The following is a 22,916-nucleotide window of genomic DNA, read 5'->3' as shown; positions in this document are numbered from 1 at the left end:
GCTGGACTTGTAGCTTGCGTGACCATTAAAGTATGAAAAAAAAAAAGATAAATACTTACTGCTTAATTTTTTATAATTATTAACTACACTAACAGCTATTGTTAGTTTATTGTTCTACATATGTGTTTCTTTGGCTTTCATCACATGCTTTGGCAATAATGTAACTAACATAAAGTGAAGTGTAGTGAAAAGTTTCAGAATAAAAAATATCACACATATCAGCCATTTTTGCAAAACACATATTTGAGCTCCAGAAAGGCATCACACTGGTATAATGGTAGTGCTGAGTACACAGAACTAAACAAACAGCTACAGAAAGAGTGAATGTGGTGAGTATGATATAATACAGGAATCCCCGCCCCCAGCCCCCAACACACGCAACCTCACCCCAACACACGCAACCTCACCCCAACACACACAACCTCACCCCAACACACACAACCTCAGCCACAACACTTTATTGGCGTGAATGTTAGATTGCTCCTAAAGCAAATTAACATAAGCAAGATACCGGAAACGACAAGGAAATGGCCAAAACAAAGTTCATACAAAAGAAATTACTAACAGAGTCTTTAATGAACATTACTGACCACCTGAAGTGGAAGAAAGGAATGCTGGTTGTTCTGAGCCCACTGTTCTAGATTTGCAGACAGTGTTTCTTAATTACTGCAGTCTAGGAGCTTTTGACAGATGCTGAGAATGTTGCTACAGAATGAGTTTGGGATGCTCAGTTAGAAAGTACAGCTCTGTCTCGACCATTCCCAGGAGTCAAAGATATATATATTATAATGTCTCCTCATAATTCTAATGTTATTCAATGAACACTGCCAGTAACAGATACACACACCTCTCAGCTTAGGCTGAGAACTCTGTGAATATGCATAAAGCACATGCATGCACACACACACACACACACACACTAAAGTAGTTAACATCTGAGTATCACCTGTGTGCTACAGGAGACAGATGGTGCAAAACAGCTGAAGTGCGTATCTGAAAGCTGTTCATGTGAGAACACACAAACACACACACACACACACTTACGGTTGAGGCCTACATCGTGGTAGGTGAGGATAGCAGGCTTATTGCTCTTTGGAGCTCCTCGGACCACCACATGCAGCATCCCATAGGGAGTCTCGATGTCATGTTCCTAAAACACACACATACATACTTTTATAATCCGGCCCATTCTACGCAAACCATGTTAAAACAGCAGTGCTGATCTAGAATTCCTGCTTGGATTGCAGGCCTTTGTGTCTGGGTGGTACACATGTCCACAGGCTGCGGTGCAGTGATCCTGTCCAGGCAGGTTGGCTGAAGTCTCTGACAGGGTTAAATGCCTCAGTCCTGGGATGTGGTGACACTTTAATCACAGCCAACCTGGAGTCAGCTGACTGTAAATGGACCTGGAGCTGGACCAGGCCTACCATACGTCCTACCGTACTCTCAGCAGAGAAAGAAATCATATTCTCAATCATTTATTCTACCAAATAATTAATTAATTGGGAATAATTTAGTACACTTTTGCTTTTAAAATGTACATTAATTTTTAAATTAAACAAGTGAGGTGAGAGGTATCTCTGTGTGTGTGTGTGTGTGTGTGTGTGTGTGTGTGTGTGTGTGTGAGAGAGAGAGAGAGAGAGAGAGAGAGAGAGAGAGAGAGAAAGAGAGAGAGTGAGTGAGAGAGAGAGAGAGAGAGAGAGAGAGAGAGAGAGAGAGAGAGAGTGAGAGAGTGTGTGTGTGTGTGTGTGTGTGCGTGTGTGTGTGTGTTTGGTCAATGCTCCAAGCAGCCAGCCTGCTGTGTACTGATCATCACCTGTAACTTCCTCCTCCTGTAACCTCCTCCACCTGTAACCTCCACCTCCTCCTCCTCCTCCTCCACCTCCAGGCATCTTTATTATCCTCCTCTTCCTGTCAAGCATTTCAGCTGTGGCATCCACGCCTACACCCACCCCTTATCTACACCCCCCACCATATATATACCAACCCCACGCCTACACCCACGTCCACCCCTACGCCCGGCCCTAGCTCAAAGCTTAGCTAAACTCAGAAGTAACTGGAAGCAGGATCTTGGAGCAGATCTATATCTGATAGATCTTCAGTTATATCATTCATGTGTTTGGGAACTGTCCAAAGACCTTTCATCACTCTCTGGGATGTATCCCTTTCAGCTTCATACGGTACCCCTCCCGGGGACATACTGGGCACATCCACTGTGTACTCTCTACTCCCCAGACATCTTACTCATCTGTCCTGCCCTCCCAGACCCACTGGATCCAAGATGTTATGCATCACCTCAAAGTGGGGATAATCAAACATGGCTTCAGTGGATCTAAGACAAAATGTCTTGAAAATGTGGTCCCTTATTTTGCATGACGTTGATGACGTGGACGCTGTCTGCTGGTGAAACGCAGTGCATGGTAAAACACATCAGACCTTGGCTAAGGTGCCACTGAGACAGCCCCTCCCACTGAGACAGCCCCTCCCACTTTTTGAAATGTTATACCTTTGATTTCTCCACACTTGAGAAGGGGGTGGGGCTTGGTGAGCAGGGGTGGGGTGGAATGGGAAGAATTGGGGATAAAAACAGAACAAAATCCTACCGTACACTTGTACATTCTGTTTATATATGTCAGGATGCATGTGGCATTCCTAGTAATTATGTGAGTGTGAAGACACAGACTGATGTTTGAAAAACGGTCATTGGTAATATGGAGGTAGATGAAGCTAACAGCACAGGGGAAGAAACAGCTCATCTTTATTGGTTAGTTATGAGCACACACACATGCACACACACAAACACACGCATACACACACTCACTCTCTCTCTCTCTCTCTCTCACTATCTCTCTGTCTCTCTCTCTCACTCATTCTCTAGTTAATATTTTTTTCCAGCTCAAGGTCATAGATTTGTCCCTGAGAGTAGATTTGTAAGCTTCAAGTCTTTTTTTTAGATGCACATGCACACACACACCTAAGCACGCATATCTGCACACCCAACCAAGTCCACACACACACACACACACACACACACACACACACACACACACACACACACACAAACACACACACACACACAAACTCTGGGACAAGCTATCAAAAGATACATTTAAATATCTCCAAAAGACCACCACACAGTTTGTTTTTATATGTATTTCTGTGTGTTTGTGTGTGTCCTGTCGAAATGCATACCTGTGACACTAATACTGCTGTGTGTGTGTGTGTGTGTGTGTGTGTGTGTGTGTGTGTGTGTGTGTGTGTGTGTGTGTGTGTGTGTGTGTGTGTGTGATAAATGCCACATGTACATGCTCTCTGAGATTTCAATAAGTTTCTCTCACACTCATCATGCATGCATTGTTATTAGGCCTGCATCAACACACTAAGACCCACATCATCCCAAGCAGACGGTTTCATTCTCACATGTAGATAAAAACTCAGCGATCCCTCTATGTTCATTCTGATAAAGGAACAGCCCTGCCTCTGTTTGTCTTCAGTCTTTTTCATGACATCACAGCAGCACCTGGCTTTATTCTAATAAACTTCACAGTGTTTCCACAAAACCATGACTGAGGTATCACAGTGCTGCACTGTAAACAATATGAGTTAAGTAGGTAAAAGTGTTTCTCCCACATAATGTGCAGAACTGATCCAATAACCCGAAACACACAGGTACGCACAGGGAGACGTGCGGGGAAATACACTAACACATTACAATACAGAACAAACAGTCTATTAGTCACACATCTAAACTTGAACACACATGTAACCATTCCCTCACACAAACACACGCAGACACACACGCACGCATTGCATCCACACACATATGCATGCACACACGCATGCATGCATCCACACACACACACACACACACACATGCAGGTGCACGCGCACAGATGCACACACACACTTCAGTGGCACTCACCCCGTCCCAGCACTCAGGCATGTTTGCACCAAAGTGTGTACGTGCTCAGAGGATGAGGAGGAAGAGTGGGAGGAAGATGAGGCAGTCAGTACTGGTCCTCTCCGGTCGGCAGGAATGGGAGCCAGGCAACAGATGCAGGAGAACTGCTGCTGTTGCTATGGCGCCAGCCTCTTTTGACTCCCTGCTCTGGGGCGGAGCTCAGCTCAGCTTTGCACCACCCCCTGCCAGCTTTCATTCAACAACACACAATTCCTATTGGCTGGCGGTTCTGTCATTCTACAGTGGGCTTGTTGTTTTGTCTTGTGCTCTCTCATCTGCAGTGTTTCCAGAGCATGAATGGTGACTACAGCTCCGTCCCTGTCCTGCACGCGTCCCTGTGCTGCACGCGTCCCTGTCCTGCACGCGTCCCTGTCCTGTCCCTGTCCTGCACGCGTCCCTGTCCTGCACGCGTCCCTGTCCTGTCCCTGTCCTGCACGCGTCCCTGTCCTGCACGCGTCCCTGTCCTGTCCCTGTCCTGCACGCGTCCCTGTCCTGCACGCGTCCCTGTCCTGTCCCTGTCCTGCACGGGTCCCTGTCTCTCCAGTCCAGCACATATTTTCCTTCACATCCGCCTCAGTCCAGTTGCAAGCCTAGTTGCAATATTATTCAAAGTTTTTTCATTTAAATTCTTCTTTCAAGAATTTAATGACTGCCAGTGTTTGTAATAATATCTAGAAATTCTTATTATTTTATAATAATCTCAGTCAGAAATATGACCTATGAACTGCATTTAGATTGATTTCACTTGCTAAGAAACCATTTGTGGGTTTATTATTTGCAGGGAATATGCTGCTATTTTTGTACAAGTCACTTCTTTGATGGATATAGAGTACAAAACCATTTCTCTAGAGTACAAAAACATTAAGGGATTACAGAAGGCTATATTAAGAACATATATCCCACGCTTAAAGTCACGGGGGCCATAGCTGTAGCACAGTCCTGTGTCTAGTGCACTATCGTGCGGTACAGGGAGTGCTCCTTCTCTGCTAGTGTTCCTCCCAAGCGGCTGCAGTGATCAAATCTCTGTGGTCAAAACACGCTTCCACTCTCATCCACTAGAGGGAGAACAACAACAAGTCCCTGTACTGTTTCAATGGAGTGGGTGAAGAGAGAGTCAAAGCGCTTGCTCCAGGGCCAGAATAATGGCCCGGCGTTATCGTCACACCGGTCAGAACAAGTAATGTGTGCCTCTTCTCGGGCCGTTTTTCTTACTCGGGTGCCTGGCACCCAAACGTGCCAGAAATATTTTCCTTTCGTGTTCAACTTCTGTAAGGAACACTTACATGTGCAGCCTTCTGACTTGATATATTCACTTGTGTATCACTTTGAGTCTTGAATTACTCTATGTTGAGTTCATTACTCATCTAGTGTTTAGTTGTTTTTTCAAAGAAGAAAACAGAGTCCACAAGGCTATATCCTGATCTGCCCCTCTACCTAGCCTATTCCCAGATGAGTTTTCCCTCCATCTCTCACAGTCACACACCCACACACACACACACACCCACACACACACACACACATACACACAGATACCCCCACACACACAGACAAAGCTAGCCCCACAGCCCTGAGCTTGTCTGTATGCACACACTTAAAAACAAGTATGAGGTAATATTGAATATGCCAGATCAGTAGACATTATTAGTTTGTTTTTTTTTTTAAGGGGGGGGGGGGGGAGTACATTTTAACTAAGGTTGATGGATTAACGGTGATATATAAGGTACTGTTTAAGCAAACAACTCAAGGGAAGCAAGTGTCCAGAGTTCCTACAATGACTGAGTAAATCCATTCACATATTTTTTAGTGCACACACATGCACACATGCACAAACACATAAGTCTAAAGCACCATTATAAATTAAATAACATATACTTTTACCCAAAGCAACTTACAATTATGATTGAAAACAATTTGAGTAATTGAGGGTTAAGGGGCCCAACAGTGGAAACCTGGCAGTGGTGGGACTTGAACCAACAACCTTCTGATCTAGCAGAGTACCTGAACCACTGAGCTCCCGCTGCCCACACACACCTCTGTTCAGAGCCGGAAGCTCTAAACGGCATTCCGTGCTCAGAGATCCTAATTTCATCCGTGCTAAGATGTCTCCGCCACTAATGCCGCACCAGGAGAAAGCGAGCTTCTCCTGCTCACGGGTTTAATTAAAATCTTTAAATAAAGAAGCTTTAATTAAAAATTCTCTCCTTAAGGTGTCTGTGAGGAGAAAAGGTGAGAAGAAGGTTAACTGAGGAAACGACCCCCAAGGACCACAGAGAGCAGTGCAACTGTTTCACAAAATCAGCCTCTTATACCCTGACAGGGGATTTTATGTTTAGACAGTGTTTCTTCCTCCCATTTACTCTTTAATTATTTTTACTTTCTCCATCTTACAGTAGCTCAAGCTGCAGGCTTCATGCTAATTATTCTACATATATGCTAATTGGTGTTATTCTATGCATATTGATTTGTGCTGTTCTACTGTAGCGAAGGCTGAGAGCAGCAACCACTGGGTCTTTCAGAGGACCAACATGCGCTCAGACCTCCAGACCCAAGTGCATCTCGCTGGCACAGCAGCCAAAGCAAACATTCATATGTGTGTCTCCATCATATCTACATATATGCTAATTAGTGTCACTCTACCTATCTGCTAATTTTATGTTCTTTTTAAAAGCTTCAGAAATACACTGGGGAACATTTTGGGACAACCTTCTAAACATCAAAGTCTAATTTAACACTTGCATATGACTGATGTAAGTACATGCGTATACGCCTAAGCTATTATTAGCATACCACGGCGGAAGTTGCAGTATTAGTCTACATCTGGAACAAAATTTCAGACACCGTTAACTGCCGTACTTACTTTAAAGACCATAGGAAGCTCACTTGTGTCACAGGTGTCTTCAATCATCTTCCCATAAACAAAAAAGCACTGTTCATTACTTCCACTGCTCGGACAGTAGCGGGCTCATCTGTAAGTTATCTCTGTCTCTCTCAGCAACACGCTCTAAGTAAAAAGCTGTTGTAGCTCACATGCATAATTAATACATCTGATTGCTTTCTTGTGTCTCTGGATCAATAGCCAAGACCATAAAATACTGAGTCTTCATTTTTTTGGCTGACAACTACAGACAAGGGAGTTATAATTTACCTTAGTTCAACGAAGGCAACTCAGTATTCACCATGTTAGCTGTAACTGTATAACACATGCAGACTTCTCTTAAGGGGTTAGCAGCTACTGATCTTGGAAATGAGTGTGTGGTATCACACATCCACTAGCTGAAGAGTACTAGCTGACACCAAAACAACCAAAGCAACCAAGGTGGCAGGCTGGATGGATTTAACCGATGTGGTATCACACATCCACTAGCTGAAGAGTACTAGCTGACACCAAAACAACCAAAGCAACCAAGGTGGCAGGCTGGATGGATTTAACCGATGTGGTATCACACATCCACTAGCTGAAGAGTACTAGCTGACACCAAAACAACCAAAGCAACCAAGGTGGCAGGCTGGATGGATTTAACCGATGTGGTATCACACATCCACTAGCTGAAGAGTACTAGCTGACACCAAAACAACCAAAGCAACCAAGGTGGCAGGCTGGATGGATTTAACCGATGTGGTATCACACATCCACTAGCTGAAGAGTACTAGCTGACACCAAAACAACCAAAGCAACCAAGGTGGCAGGCTGGCTGGATTTAACCGAAAGACATGCCAAAATTCAAAATGTTGAATCGAGACATAAGTGTTCATTACCTTCCAGTCTCCAACAGGTACGAAGGCCTCAGTGTTCTCCTGCAACAAACACACACATAACGTGGTCAGGGTTTATTGAGTCTGACACTGAACACACACACAAACACACACACACGCACAGCGTGGTCAGGCTTTAGACTGAGACCGCACAATATCACAGCACTGAATGAGTGGACCAGTGGCACTACTATGAGCGCACAGCACAGGTGCTACAGACGGCGCTAACGGTGCAGCTTCAGTCACCGCACACCTGTGGGAAGATGCGGGGTTCTCCTTCCCCGCAGGTCCTAGACACGCGGGGCTGCACCCATCCCGCCTTAGCTAAGCAGGGCGGAATGAAAGCAGGAACACTTTAGCCGTGTGCTAAATGGTCCCTGATCGCTTTCATTCTTCCCCAGCTGTGATACTTTAGCACAGAGAAGCATAAAGATTAGTGAGCACAGGTGACAATCCTGGAATAACACGTGGTGTATTGTTAACAGGTGAGAAAGGGTTAGGTTAGGCGTGGACGTCAAACGTTATGAACTTTCCTTGAGGGAACTTTTAAAAAATGCACAAGCCTGCAGTAGCTCCATCTTGGTTATTAAAAACTGCAGATCTTCAACTGTTGCTGAGGAACAGTCGCCCCCGAGGTTACAGAGAGCGAGATGAAAACCCGGCATAAGACGGACAAGAAATTGTGCTGTCCGTTGTGTTAATGATGATGATGGATTACACGGAGAAGCAGTGATCGGCCTCAGTAAAGAGAAACGTCAGTGATTAGGACTCACTTTCCCAAAAGCATCACAGTCACAGAGCTTACAGAGCAAGTTCTGCTCTTAACAGTTCAGATGGTCTAGGTAGGCTTACCACTGTGTTCAAGATCCTTCTAGAGACTTTGTGGGTTTTTGGGAGACTGAGTCAAACTGGTTTATGGGAGAGGGAGTGACTTAGAGAGTGAGTTAAAAGGACAGAAAGTGAGTGAGAAAGGGAGAGTTTGAAGTTTGAAGGATAGTGAGTGAACAGCTGGAATCAGACCAGCTGGTTTCACCCACAGTGCAGTACCACAGAGCAGTGATAGAGGGCAGTGTTGCACCAGGTTTTTTTTTTTTTTCCCCCAGGAAACTAAAGCATGTCATTTGATTATGGGATTCTTTTGACCGCTGATTATTGTAAATGGCGATGCAGGCTTCAGGCCAGAATTGACAAAAGCATTAAGTATGTGCCAAAGCATTCAGACTAAACAAAAGCATTGACACAGCAGGCCATCAGTCTTTTGCCAAGGAATTGCTAAAGCACTGTGAGTACAGAGTTAAACGCTCATATGTCAGTGTGGGCTGACCTACAACCCTGTCTCCTGCTTTTTGCAAGCCACCGATCTCAAGATGTAAAAAAAAAAAACAAGACTGATCTAGAGACAGTAGTTGCACTCTGAGTTGTGTAACATATGAATTATAATGGCCCAATTAAACACGGTGCTTAAAAAACCTGTGCGCTGAGCTGATCTTGCCATAAAGCAATGATTTGACATTTATTTTGATAGAAATCTCACTGATGTCTGGTTTCTGAAAAGACATAGTGTATGAGAGAGCAGTCAACGTCCAGTACTCTGAACCGATTGGCAACTGCTGTCTCTTTCTAAACAGAACACAGATCTTCCCTGACAGTAAACACTGCTATCATAATTATATTTAAACATAGCATGCATGCTATCATATTTAACCAGGGAAAATACTAACATCACCCACTAGGACTTGGGACTGATGCCTGTCCTAAATGTATTCTGGCTTTAAAGAACCAAAGTTTCACTGAGATTTCACCAGCATGAAATCTGGACGATGGGGTGGGCGTGGTCTGTGCATTAGTTACCAGGTTGTACCCGGTCGTCCGGCGACGGCGTGTCACACCAAGCCAATGGCGGGCAACCTCATTCCACCTGTGGACGGGGTGTGCCGTGTGGGGGCGTGGTGCAGCAGGGGGTGGTGCATTCACACGTGCTTCTCTCGTCTGTCTCGTTACACATAAAGAGGTGTTACAGGAGACATCATGTAAAACAGCACCCTCTATAGGGGTGGAGGATGAGATGTGTTGTACATGCTGGCTGGGAACCGGCTCTTCTTGCAGGTGCCACTAGAAATCCTCGGATAAACAAAAAAGGATTTTCTTGTTTTCTGCAATATCCCATGAGAATATCTCATGCTCAGCTGCTGGCCCTGTATGCACGTATCACAATATGAGAAGATGCATTAACATTTTACATTTATGACATTCCGATGATGCATTTATGCAAAACAAATTACAATAATAATTGAATACAGTCTGTAAAATGAAGGGTTAAGGGTCTTGCTCAGGGGCCCAACAGTGGCAACCTGGTAGTGGTGGGACTTGAACTGGCAACCTTGTGATTACTAGTCAAGCACCTTAACCACTACAGCACTACATCACCACTGTTACTATGTTACTACATAGTTAATTACAGTGTAACACACTGAGTAACAATGTGTAACTACACTTTGACACTCCATATTTCTTACATACGGAGTATTAATGCTCTAGTATACTTTGTTACTCGGTACATTTCACTGTAATAAATGGTGTAGCTTTAGCATAACAGTGGTGTTGTGATGCTGTAGCCAAAGATTTATTCTGGCTTGAACGCAGAGCAGCAATCATACATCAGTCAAAGATGTATTCAGTCACCTTTAAAGATAAGAGCAGAGGTTGTTTACAAAGACAGACAGTGGATATAAATGCTATAATTCTCTCAGTCTTCTCCTCTAGGTGCTTAACATGACTTTATTGAGGACTGTGGATGTAAAACCAAACAAGGCAACAGGCTCTCTCATTTCCATCTGTCATATTATCGTAACCTGCTCTCCAACAGACCTGCGTCCGGCTCTTTCATTTCAGCCACATTACTTAGATAATCTGATGATTGCTCACCACTCAGTGTAATGAGTATCACGGCAGCTCACACTTTGTAATTACCTGTAAGAACCGAGGAGGTTTTTTAGGTGCCAGCCACTTTACTTTGTGTCTGTTTTACGTCATTCGGTGCGTGTTGCTTGGATTCCAGCACAGAGCTCTTCACACTCAAGTACACTCGAGTGTTTGGTAAAACCACTCAAATGTCTGAGGCAGTCATGCAGAAAGGACCACCTGGGTGTGGGAGCAGAGCAGGGAGGGTAGCTCTGGCCAACCTGCTCTCTCCTCACCATGCTCTTTGGGTGCTGCTAGTGTTTTCTGCATCATATGAACTTTTGAGTTTAGAAAAACAACCCACTGTTCACATGCTCTTTTTAACTCACATAAAAAAATAAGGACACAGCAATCCCTACCCCGTCTGCTACATTTAGATAAATCTTAATGCAGCAGATATATACACACTCTCTCTCTCTCTCTCTCTCTCTCTCTCTCTCTCTCTCTCTCTCTCTCTCTCTCTCTCACACACACACACACACACACACACACACACACACGCACACACACACACATACACACACAAACTCACATGCATACACACTCACCATCTCTGTTTCCTGTCCTCTTGTTTCAAGTAGGAGAGGCTTTTCCTCAATAAACTGCTGTTCCTTAGTGCCAGCCATCCTGGAAAGCAACCTGCAATCACCATGGCAACACACACACACACACACACACACACACACACACACACACATAACACACACATACACACACACACCCATGCACACACACACACACACACACACACACGAGATTAGCCAAGATGCTTTAAAACATCCCATAATCCATCTCGTTTCCTCTTACATTACTATATTCACCCATCTTAGCTCACAGACCTTATATAACACACACACCCCTCTACATGGCCTGTTAGGAGAGGTCTAGACTGCAGTGGAACATCACATCACACCGCAGAGAGGAGGTTCATCACAAGCGCTGCTCAGTCAATAGCATCACAGTCTCCCAGTGCAGAGCTGACAGGCTATGGGGACTGTGTGTGTCATTCAGTTCAGTTCAGTTCATTGACTCCTAAAGCCCAAAATTAGCATTGTGCTGCTTCACCATGCTGTAGTGGCTTTTATACAAACACACACACACGCACACATACACATGCATGGGCACGGGCACACACACACACACACACGAGTGTACAACATAACAGAATGCTATGAAAACATGCGTTCACATAAAATGCTGCATACACATACAGCTTCTTAGTTAGTCACGAGGATTCGTTCATAAACAGACATGACACTCAATTCATACATTTTCCATTCCATAGACGTTCCTGAGCAAACAGCAACAAAGATAAAACCACAGTCGGTACATGTGGCTACAGCAGCTGGGCCTGAACACACTGGGTATTGATCAGGTAACCTTCCCAGCTGTGCAGGCAGCCATGGCAAGGACAGAGGTAACCTAGTGTAAGCAGCCGGCATCGTAGCCCACAGTCCACAGACTCGTATAACACCCAGACTACAGGGTGATAAATAAATACATATTCATTAAAATAAAGAATTATTCATTCAAATAAGTCTTTCTACAAAGAGTCTACTGTAGTACCACAACCTTTCAGACGTGTTCTGACAGAATGTTGTAATTAATCCATAACTTATTGGCACCCATCATAAGTTTGAAAGGTGTTAAAATATTTCTGCAGGGCTCGAGGGTATGATTACTTCAGTTTCGTAACACCAGGCAGAGAATAACAGCCAAGCGTTGCATAACTATGACCATTTCAAAAACTACCAACTGATATTTTCCCCCTCTCAGCCATGAGTATGGAAATAGCTCTGCTCAAACGCCTCTAAACGAGCTACTGTCACACACACCTGGGCTCCCTGCACAGCCCCGCCCACCTAGCCCTGCCCTCCATCTACATTTACGGCACTTAGCTGATGCTTTTATCCAAAGTGATTTACACTTATGACTGAGTACAACTTGAGTAATTGAGGGTTAGGAGCCTTGCAACAAAGGCAACTTGGCAGTGGTAGTGCTTGAACCAGCAACCATCCCATTACAAGTCAAGCACCTTAACCACTGAGCTAGCACTGCCCACTGCCCACCACCCACCCCCTGCCTGACACCGTTCTTGAGCAGGACTGAATAGCCCCGATGGCCACTGGCCTGTGTGCTGTCATCCTCTGACTAGGAGCAGGCCCTTCCAAGTGGACTAGTTTGCATTTGTTTTAAATGCAAGTCTTGACCACGACTGGTGAAGCTGATAACATGCAGTGCAGACTGAAAGACTAAAGCTCACATGGCTGGGCCGCGAGGCTCACGCTGGGCTCTCTGGTTCTGGTCACCCCCTCTGAGTTTGCACTTGCCTGTTCAGGTTTGAACACACGCCCTTTCCTCTCTCACGAAGGACTTCAACACTGCTGCGTCATCGCACCGTCACCCGACTCCATTAACGCCACCTAAAGGACTCGGAGGTTCCTAAGTCCTTCTCTGCTCTTGACAAGAGACATCTCTGTTGTCTCCACTTCTCCTCGTGCCCAGAATAGCAGCCCTGTCACATCCAACCCCGCTGACGTCCTCCTTCCGTTCCCAACAGTTCTTATTGGGCTCGGCACCCAGGCCACTGTTGCCATGACAACATCAAGCAAAGCCTGCTAGGATGTTCGGGTGTCTCTGTGCCAACACCGTGCTCCTCGTGCGTAACGTTAGCCACAAAAAAAACGCAGCCTAACTGCCTCGAGTAAAGGTGCCAGTCACATTAGACTATACAGAGTGGAGCAATGAACCGTTAAACTAGCAAAAACCATGTAGTCAGGTTGTATTAGGGTTGTGTGAAGTTACATAACACGAGGATGCAAATTAGGACCGCCTCTTATAATATGTGGATGAATGGTCACTGAGGTCCTATTGGCCTACGATGATTGTTTTTTTGTTTGTGTGTGTGTGTGTGTGTGTGTGTGTGTGTGTGTGTGTGTGTGTGTGTGTGTGTGTGTGTGTGTGTGTGCATGTGAAAGAGGACAGAGTGTTGCCCAAAATCAATCTAGCAGTGCATGTAGGGAATGAGTGTGACCCAATATACCATGTCCCAGTCAATTGCTGGAAACTTGGCTTTGTCCATGTGTGTGTGTGTGTGTGTGTGTGCGTGTGTGTGTGTGTGTGTATCTTGATATAAAGTTGAAATCTAGTACAGTGGTGCGTAGATATGGTCTTAATACCAGTCCCATACTGTCAGGTACTGCACTGCAAATATAACAACTGTCCTTCGACCAACACAAACCCAATAACAGCCCAGATCGGCTTCCTCTCTGTTAGCCATGCTGCTCTGGTTGTTTTTAACATTGCTCTGGGTAACGTAATTAAGTGTAGTCTGCAGGTTTAATTAGTTGCATCAATGCTAAATCTAATGAGGATTAGAGAAGGAAAGAGCCCTGCTCATTCTCACAGGGAAGAGTGAAGCCAACCCAGCCCTGATGCCATGGAACGCGGGGCTGATGGGTAGCACACGCAGCACCGTGGCTGCTTCTTCCTGTGCCACCCTGCTGCCAACCTGCTGCCAGCCAAGGTCACGTGCTCCGGCAAGGTGGCGTGCAAATGCCTGCTCCTGGCCCGAAGCCCGGATGGCTGGCTAGCACAGTGGAAGAGAAGACCATCCTTCCGGTGAGAGGGTGGCTTGAGGACTGGCGGCCATGGGGACATGAACACAAATGCCAGAAGGAAGCACGAGAATGAGAACTGGTCCTGTGGTAATCACTGGTAATGAAGCGAGCAGATAACTCTGGTTGCCTGTTTTGTAAGAACTCCTCTCTCTGTGGTAAAGAGAGGGGAGGGAACGGGTGGGAAGTGGTCACATGGACATTAGCTTGACTGCTCTGCTGCTCCTCCGTGGTGTCTCTGTGTCTGAAGTCTCCCCCATTTGTCCTCGCAGCAATAAGCAGTATTCAGGGTAAGTCAGTAACGCACCGCACTTTTCCTCAGGGACTCTGCATGCAGACTCAGTGACAAACACAGAGACAGACAGCTGTGAGGGGACGCACCTGCTACAAATCCGCTCAGTCGTGCACAGCCGGAAGGTCTGTGAAATCCCTCATGGATCACATATTCCACACACAATACTGACAGATAAGAAATGTGGTACAACACTCACATGAACGTTCACACTAATGTTATCAGCTTAGCATAAGCACTCTATGTAAAAATGTTGATATACTACAAGATCTGTCAAATACAGCTGTGTAACATTATAATTTGACTAAATGAAAAATATGTACTTGTATGAAAGGAGCCATAGTTACATGAAAAATAGTGTACAGTGGTGTGAAAAAGTGCTTGCCCCCTTCCTAATATCTTATTTTTTGCATGTTTGTCACACTTAAATGTTTCAGATCGTCAAACAAATTGAAATATTAGACAAAGATAATACAAGTAAACACAAAATGCAGTTTTTAAAACAAGGTTTTTAATATTAAGGGGGGGGGAAAAATCCAAACCTACATGGCCCTGTGTGAAAAAGTGATTGCCCCCTAAACCTAGTAACTGGTTGGGCCTCCCTTAGCAGGAAGAACTGCAATAATGCATTTGCGATAACTGGCAATGAGTCTTTTACAGTGCTGTGGAGGAATTTTGGCCCACTCATCTTTGCAGAATTGTTGGAATTTGGCCACATTGAAGGATTTTCGAGCATGAACCGCCTTTTTAAGGTCATGCCACAGCATCTCAGTCAGATTCAGGTCAGGACTTTGACTAGGCCACTGCAAAGTCTTCATTTTGTTTTTCTGAAGCCATTCAGAGGTGGACTTGCTGGTGTGTTTTGGATCATTGTCCTGCTGCAGAACCCAAGTGCGCTTCAGCTTGAGGTCACGAACAGATGGCCAGACATTCTCCTTCAGGATTTTTTGGTAGACAGCAGAATTCATGGTTCCATTTACCACAGCAAGTCTTCCAGGTCCCGAAGCAGCAAAACAGCCCCAGACCATCACACTACCACCACCATATTTTACTGTTGGTATGATGTTACTTTTCTGAAATGCTGTGTTACTTTTAGATGTAATGGGAGATAAACCTTCAAAAAGTTCAACTTTTGTCTCGTCAGTCCACAGAGTATTTTCCCCAAAGTCTTGGGGATCATCAAGATGTTTTCTGACAAAACTGAGATTAGTGTTTATGTTCTTTTTGCTATACAGTGGTTTTTGTCTTGGAACTCTGTCATGCAGACCATTTTTGCGCAGTCTCTTTTTTACGGTGGAGTCATGAACACTGACGTTAATTGAGGCAAGTGAGGCCTGCAGTTCTTTGGATGTTGTTGTGGGCTTTAATGTGACCTCTTGGATGAGTCGTCACTGCGCTCTTGGGGTAATTTTGGTCGGCCGGCCATTCCTGGGAAGGTTCACCACTGTTCCATGTTTTCGCCATTTGTGGATAATGGCTCTCACTGTGGTACGCTGGAGTCCCAAAGCTTTAGAAATGGCTTTATAACCCTTTCCAGACTGATAGATCTCAGTTACTTTATAACTCATTTGTTCCTGAATTTCTTTGGATCGCAGCATGCTGTCTAGTTTTTGAGGATCTTTTGGTCTACTTCACTTTGTCAGGCAGGTCCTATTTAAGTGGTTTCTTGATTGAGAACAGGCGTGGCAGTAATCAGGCCTGGGTGTGGCTAGAGAAATTGAACTCAGCTTTCCAAAGATGTGATAAACCAGTTAATTTATGTTTTAACAGGGGGGGGGGGGGCAATCACTTGCCATGTAGGTTTGGATTTTTTTTCCCTTAATAATAAAAACCTTCATTTAAAAACTGCATTTTGTGTTTACCTGTTATCTTTGTCTAATATTTAAATTTGTTTGAAACATTTAAGTGTGACAAACATGCACAAAAATAAGACATCAGGAACGGGGCAAACACTTTTTCACACCAGTGTATTTCAATATAACCCAAATATGTACAGTCATGATCATATGATTTTTACAGACCGTTGGCATTTGGGCTGACAGTCTGCCCATATATTCAAGAATCTTCCCCTCAGAATTAGCGGATTCTGAGAACTTCGACTTGTCAAACCTTTGGGCAGAAAGACGACGACGATAAGAGAGGTTCATGGCACAGGCTTGTCTGTTTGTGCCTTTTTCACTCGTGTTCTCTGCTTGAGTGCAGCACTGAGTCTTTGGGAATCATCGCACAGCCAGTGCCTGCAGCGAGGGCTATACGGTGGATACTGAGCCAGAGCTGAATAGAGTGGGTGATGACAAATGCCGTCAGGGGCAAACTCTGGGCTGGTAATAACTGAAGCTCTGATGCTGTGTTTCTTCAGTAACACCATTGCTAACAAGGAAGCTAAGCAGGTGTGCAAGACTGGAAAATAGCACTACAAATCAGACCTTCAGCACCTGCAATGACCACAAATCAGACCCGAAGCACCTGCAATTTCTACAAATCAGACATGATGCCCCTTAAATGATCACAAATCAGACCCAAATCACTTGCAATGACCACAAATCAGACAGGATGTAAAGACTGTAATTTGTCATCTTTGTGCATCTGTATTCAGTTCAGACAGCTGTTGCAGCCCAGCACACCCTTTACTGGGAGGGTGTGGGGAATGAGAAGCCTTGACTCTTGACCTGAGAGTGTGGCAGGGCCCATATCTGAGTCAGCTCATTTTACACCTCTGGTGGGGATCCTGCTAGCTGGCCACCAGTTCCCAGTGTCTGAGGCCCCCTGTGGCTCTGGAGGCTTCGTCCCCACTCGCAGCACAGGCCGGACGACTGTGCCCGGCTGGCAGATGGACGCACCGTGGGTGGCCCTCAACAGGGCTCTGTTAGCACAGCCCAACCAAGAGCAACTTTTAATGCTTTCCATGCCAAAACCCTTATCGAGTCGCCCTTCGCTCTGGGCTGTGGATGTCTCATCTTGTGTCGTCTCGCTAGGTCTCTCTAAAGTGCCTGGGTCCCTGCGTACACTGCCACATGGGAATCGAATCCTCCTTAAATCCAGGCCCTGGTTAATCTCTCCTGCTATGATCCAGGACTTGCGAAGATGAGAGAATCGCGAAGATGAGAGAATCGCGAAGATGAGAGAATCGCTTTACCACTTTAGCTCTGTGTTATTAGGGCAGCTGCTGAAAAATGTCAACAACAGAACGGCGTCTTTTTCCTTAGTCAGATCCAACTGTAACTCTGAGCATATGAATCTGAAACCTGCAGTGAAGTGCACTTCATCAAATTCAGTCACACACTTCATTCCACAGCCAGAAAAGGTGAACAGATCTCCACGGTGCCAACATGGAAGGTGTGGGTCAGTAATTCACAGGGCTCGCTCTTCAGATCCTGACAGGGTGCAACTTTTACACAACCAATCAAATCAAACGTTCTCAAACAAGCTCCACCTGGAGCGGTGCATACAGGCCGGCATGTAATGGCAGCTCAGACAGTCTTCTGTGATTGGTCCATGCTCTAAGAATGTGGTCCAATGCTGTGTAATGATAGGTTGACTGCATGCAACATTGATCTGCGATTGGTCAGCAACTCAACATGTGGCCATGATGGTGTGCAGACATAACAAGTGTTTGGCCGATGGCACTGACGAGAAAAAAAGACAGACGGAAAAAAAAGAAAGAAGGAATGGATTCGATGCCAGGAACGGAAATAAAGCTACGAGCTACGATTGCATACAGAACTACGTACATTGTCTGTAGCAGGGTCTGCGAAACCACACAGCTACTCTTGGTGGGGAAGTTCCAGAACAATCCGGGACCCATCTGGCAGTGCAAAACAAGAACCATACACAGGCACATTATATACTTCTAAAGCATTTCTGAACGAAAGATTGAACTGTGGATGCAAAACCAGCTGATTTTCCATCCACCGATGCTTCCTTAGCATGAGGCTAAACGTGCAGAAATCAGGCGAAGGATGTGTGTCTGTCTTCAGTCCAGACCCAGCAAGGAAATCTCGGGCCCACAAAATGTAGAACTCAAAAGGACAAAAAAAACAAAAGGGTTGGCAAGGGTTGTGTTGTAACATGAAGCACAAGGTCTTTGTGGACACTCATCGGACTTTAAGTCAGAGAAACCCCGCAGATGACAACAGCTGTCTTGACAGGTGGGTCAGAACTCATGGCAGAGTTGTCCACTTCACATCCGTTAAACTCCAATATTATATTCGGTCACCGAAGAAAACAAGGACACCATTCCTGATGCCGCATCCCTCTTGAGTCAGTGGAGGACTCAGAGAGATGAGCTAAACTGTCAGTCTACCTGCTGAACACAAGACATTAGTCCTGACTCCTATGTTGGAAATGTTCCTCTATGTCTCTATGTCATCACCATGGCAGCCTGGAATCACATCCAGCGTGCCACCTTCACGACATCCTGCAGCAGCTATAAACTACAGCAGCTACACAAATGTTTACAAAGTCTCTCACACACAAACGCATGCACACACGAGCATCTACTGAGCATGTACACACACACAGTCATCTACTGGAAATCAATTTGGGAATGACACAATTAAAACACAATCAACCACTGAAAAACAGTAAGTACATCACTCAATATACATTAGATTACATGTTAGCCCGTTGAAATATAATGAAAAATGGTTTCATTATATTACTCACAAAAGGCTTTATTGTTGCTTGAGCAAATGATAAAATCATGTAAGAAAAGGCTTATCTGTCTTTTTGACTGCAGAGACAAACAGTTGTGAGTTTGGACTGAACCTGCTCCAGGCACATGGTTTAGCACAGAGTGTGTACAGATCTCGTATAGAATGTTTAGTTAACCATGCTTCAAGATGCAGAAGCATTGGGTGGGATGGCTTAATGATGCAAGGATTCACTGATTGGTCCAGAACCATGGGGTGGGATGGCTTAATGAAGCAAAGATTTGCTGATTGGTCCAGAACTGTGGAGTGGGATGGCTTAATAGCACAAAGATTCACTGATTGGTCCAGGACAATGGGGTGGGATGGCTTAATAACACAAGGATTCACTGATTGGTCCAGAACCATGGGGTGGGACAGCCAAATGACACAAAAGTTTTTCTAAACTCCAAACAACTCTGAATTATCCATCTTGTCAGATGCATGCAGCAACTGGCGGTGTTTAGCCACATAAATATGACGAGAACCCATCACAGCCACAAATACTTCCTGACCCTGATTTCCAGCACAACACTTGTGAAAAAATAACCTTAACTGTTCTCAGGAGTCCGGAACAGCACAGATTGGCCTGACATGGCCTTGGCAGCTGTTTGGCCCTATGCATGGAAAAGAGATTTAAGACACGGGACCCATATCCTCATTCAGACTAGCCCTAGACTAACCACTGAAGTCCATCACCCAAGGTGGCATTTCATCGGAGGTCTGAGCAGAGTAGGTCCTGCTCAGTGTCACAGCCACTGCTAGTGGTGCCCCATATTCTCCTGATTGGTTGCATGTCTGTATTTTACAGTGTGAAGGCATGGGAATGCTGTAAAGAGCGACTGTTTTCCCAACAGCTCCAACCAACTGAAGACGGAGTTTTAAATCAAGCCCGACGAAGTAACCTCAGTGGAAAGTTCCCCAAACATTTAAGTCTTCAACAGTGGCCTGGCGCGCCACCAGCAAGACTCCACCCCCAAGCCCAACCCGCCTGCAGATCCTTGACTACTACCGACTAGGGGGCTGGACAGAGAGCAAAACAGAGAGCCTTTCTTATCAGTTATTACAGAGCCTCCAAATATATCCCAAACACACAGCAGGGAGCTGTAATCCTGAGGCATGCCAGAGATGCCTGCTGCAGCCCCAGCCCAGCCTGGAGGGCTGGCTCCCGGTGTATGACAATCCCAACCCCAGACCTGCCTGGAAGGCTGGCCCCCTGTGTATGACAATCCCATCCCCCAGCCTGGAGGGCTGTCTTACTGTATATGACAATCCCATCCATCCACAGGGGCTGGCCCCCTGTGCACGGCGTTCCCAGCCAACTGCTGATGCAATTCTTTTGCAGGTTAATAAATTCAAGCCAACAACGTCTGCCACAGCTGCCAGTGCAGGGGTGTAGTGAGGCTTGGTACGTGACAGCCCCCCGTCTGCACTGGCAGACTACCCACTACTCGGGAGGGGGGGGGGGGGTATGTAGGACCTCACGAGGTCCCTCCGATAATCCCTGCTGCCCCACATCTCTGTCCTGCTAACTGACACATGCTTTGTCTACAACTACACGCGCAGTCAGGAGGGCAGAGAAGGCTTGTGGTGCGCTGTTTACCCTTCAGCTGCCTTCCAGTTCAGAGATCTAAACTTCACAAATACAGCACACAGAATGGACACTGGGAGGAAGGAATGCGCCATCTCTCTTACCTGAAATCTGGGGTGTGTGCTGTTGCTGCACAGGGAGTCTGGAGTGCTCGTCCGCTTTGTTTTCCTGCGCCTGCTCTCTGCGCACACGTCGGTGTGTTTTCGGAGATGCTCTCTGCGCTGCAACGGCTGTGCTGTGTGAAACTCGCCTGTGTTCTCTCTGTCCCTCCCTCCGTCCCTCCCTAGTAATAAACAGAGAACACGTGTCATTCTGAATGATGCAGCAAGAAGGCATAGCCATACAGAGAGAGAGAGAGAGAGAGAGAGAGAGAGAGAGAGCACAGAGGAAAAGAGAGAAAGAGAAAGACAATGAGGCAAAGGAAACAGGGGGAGGAATGTAAGAGTACCGGAGAAGGTGTGGGCAGGAAGAAATACTAGATAAACACATATAAACACATATAAACACATATAAACACATATAAACACATATAAACACATATTCGAGAGGTAAAGCGCAAAATGGAGGTAAAGGGCAAAATGGAAAACAAGGTGAGAGCAACCATGACACCTCAGAGCCTGTAAATCCAGTCGGCTATCCGGTCGTTTTATTAGAAAACAACAGCAGACTCTCACATAACCGACCAGCAACTCTGATAACGCACCCACGCATTTAGTCATTCCCTCTTCACACACACACACACACACACACACACACACACACACACGCACGCACACACACACAACTATCAGGCTGCAGCACTCTCTCAGCCTTCTTACCAAAGGTGGCCATAGCAACCAATGGTCCAACATCTCCTCTGCACACGTCAGCTAAACCCATGGCAGGAGTTCTAGGGTTAGAGTTAGCATTAGGGTTTGGGTTTGGGTTACATTTAAAGGTTAGCATTAGGCTTGGGGTTAGATTTAAGGGTTAGGGTTAGGGTTGGGTTAGGGTTAAGGGTTAGCGTTAGGGTTTGGGTTAGGGTTAGATTTAAGGGTTCGGTTTAGGGTAAGGTTAGGCTACCGGGTTTGGTATTCTCAGACCCAAAAGCATTTCTTACTGGCACTCATGTATTGTCTGCAGTGAGTAATCCCAGTCTAGCTGTCTGCCCCCTTGTTCTAACCATTATTAAAGCCCCTTCTGGAGCACTCAGTCCTCACCAGCAATCAAATCAGAGGAGAGCAACCTTTTGTCATCAGCCTGAGAGCTAATCTGAGCTGGCACTGCCGTTTGGGAGTGGGATCTGTGTACCGGCGTCTCCGTGTCTCCGGCAGTGACCCATTTCAGAATGCCGCCATGCAATGAGACAGGAAGAGCAGATCAAAGAGTGTGGAGAATCGCAATGGGTCCCTCGTCTCCACAGAGTCTCTAGACAGCTCCCACCAATGTAGGACAACCGCCAGTGACAAACCTGGTCCATTAAATGTGTGACGTGCAGAGCTACAATCGCAGACAGACCATGACACAGACATCATTTTGTGGAATTTGTTTGAGGTACTTTATATCTCTGTGAGACAATTACTGTAAGAAACAACAGGTCAGAAGTCTACATAGGTCTAAATATAAGTTCAACCCTTTAATTTCTCATCAGTTTAACATTGTCCTATGTTTTATTTCTATTTCTAGTTACATCTTCCAGCACTGTTAGGATTTTTATCTTAGGATTGGTGCAATTATCCAGTTAAAATATTAACACACGTTGCATAACACTGGATCTCTCTGTGAGAGCGGTCAGAGGGGTCAACACCTGCTACCTGTCTGATGCAGGTGCCGGAAGGCCAGCCAGGTGACCTGATAAGGGCAGCAGTGATCGATGAGCCATAATTAGCCTTTCAAAACAGGAACAACTGTGCCATGCTTCTGTTTGACATTGAGCTTCTTAAACGTCAGCCTTAGATGAGCACAGGACTGCAAAGACCATCGCAGACTGCCAGACTGTGGCCCCTGCCTCCACCACAGCTGACGGAGCTGCAGCGCTGGACGTAGCCCCATGTGCTTGACCACTCTGCCTCTC

General features: G+C 45.7%; 1 protein-coding gene across 5 annotated transcripts in view; it reads right to left on the bottom strand.

Moving 5' to 3' along the window:
* The window catches only part of ndrg4 (NDRG family member 4), a 32,357-nt gene extending 10,137 nt beyond the window's left edge, over nucleotides 1–22,220 (bottom strand). Inside the window, exons 1-8 of one of the 5 annotated variants that reach the window (XM_035532105.2) lie at nucleotides 22,063–22,220; nucleotides 20,968–21,146; nucleotides 18,316–18,389; nucleotides 11,224–11,314; nucleotides 9,566–9,703; nucleotides 7,718–7,756; nucleotides 6,819–6,866; nucleotides 1,045–1,150 (exon numbers count right to left, since the gene is read on the bottom strand). In XM_035532105.2, the coding sequence (XP_035387998.1) occupies nucleotides 1,045–1,150; nucleotides 6,819–6,866; nucleotides 7,718–7,756; nucleotides 9,566–9,703; nucleotides 11,224–11,314; nucleotides 18,316–18,389 (496 nt within the window). In that variant the 5' untranslated portion in view covers nucleotides 20,968–21,146; nucleotides 22,063–22,220. Of the gene's footprint in view, nucleotides 1–1,044; nucleotides 1,151–6,818; nucleotides 6,867–7,717; nucleotides 7,757–9,565; nucleotides 9,704–11,223; nucleotides 11,315–18,315; nucleotides 18,390–20,967; nucleotides 21,147–21,311; nucleotides 21,388–21,962; nucleotides 21,988–22,062 lie in introns of those variants that run through there. The other 4 variants (XM_081698566.1, XM_081698564.1, XM_081698565.1 and 1 more) reach the window with 4 other exon arrangements.
* Nucleotides 22,221–22,916: the final 696 nt, after the last annotated feature.

Source organism: Electrophorus electricus, chromosome 16 (genome assembly GCF_041902795.1).
Source record: "Electrophorus electricus isolate QZ-2024a chromosome 16, ASM4190279v1, whole genome shotgun sequence".
In the NCBI taxonomy this organism is placed as follows: Eukaryota; Metazoa; Chordata; class Actinopteri; order Gymnotiformes; family Gymnotidae; genus Electrophorus; species Electrophorus electricus.
The sequence above is the reverse complement of the archived record's forward strand: the minus strand, read 5'-3'. Positions and strand labels throughout refer to the sequence as shown.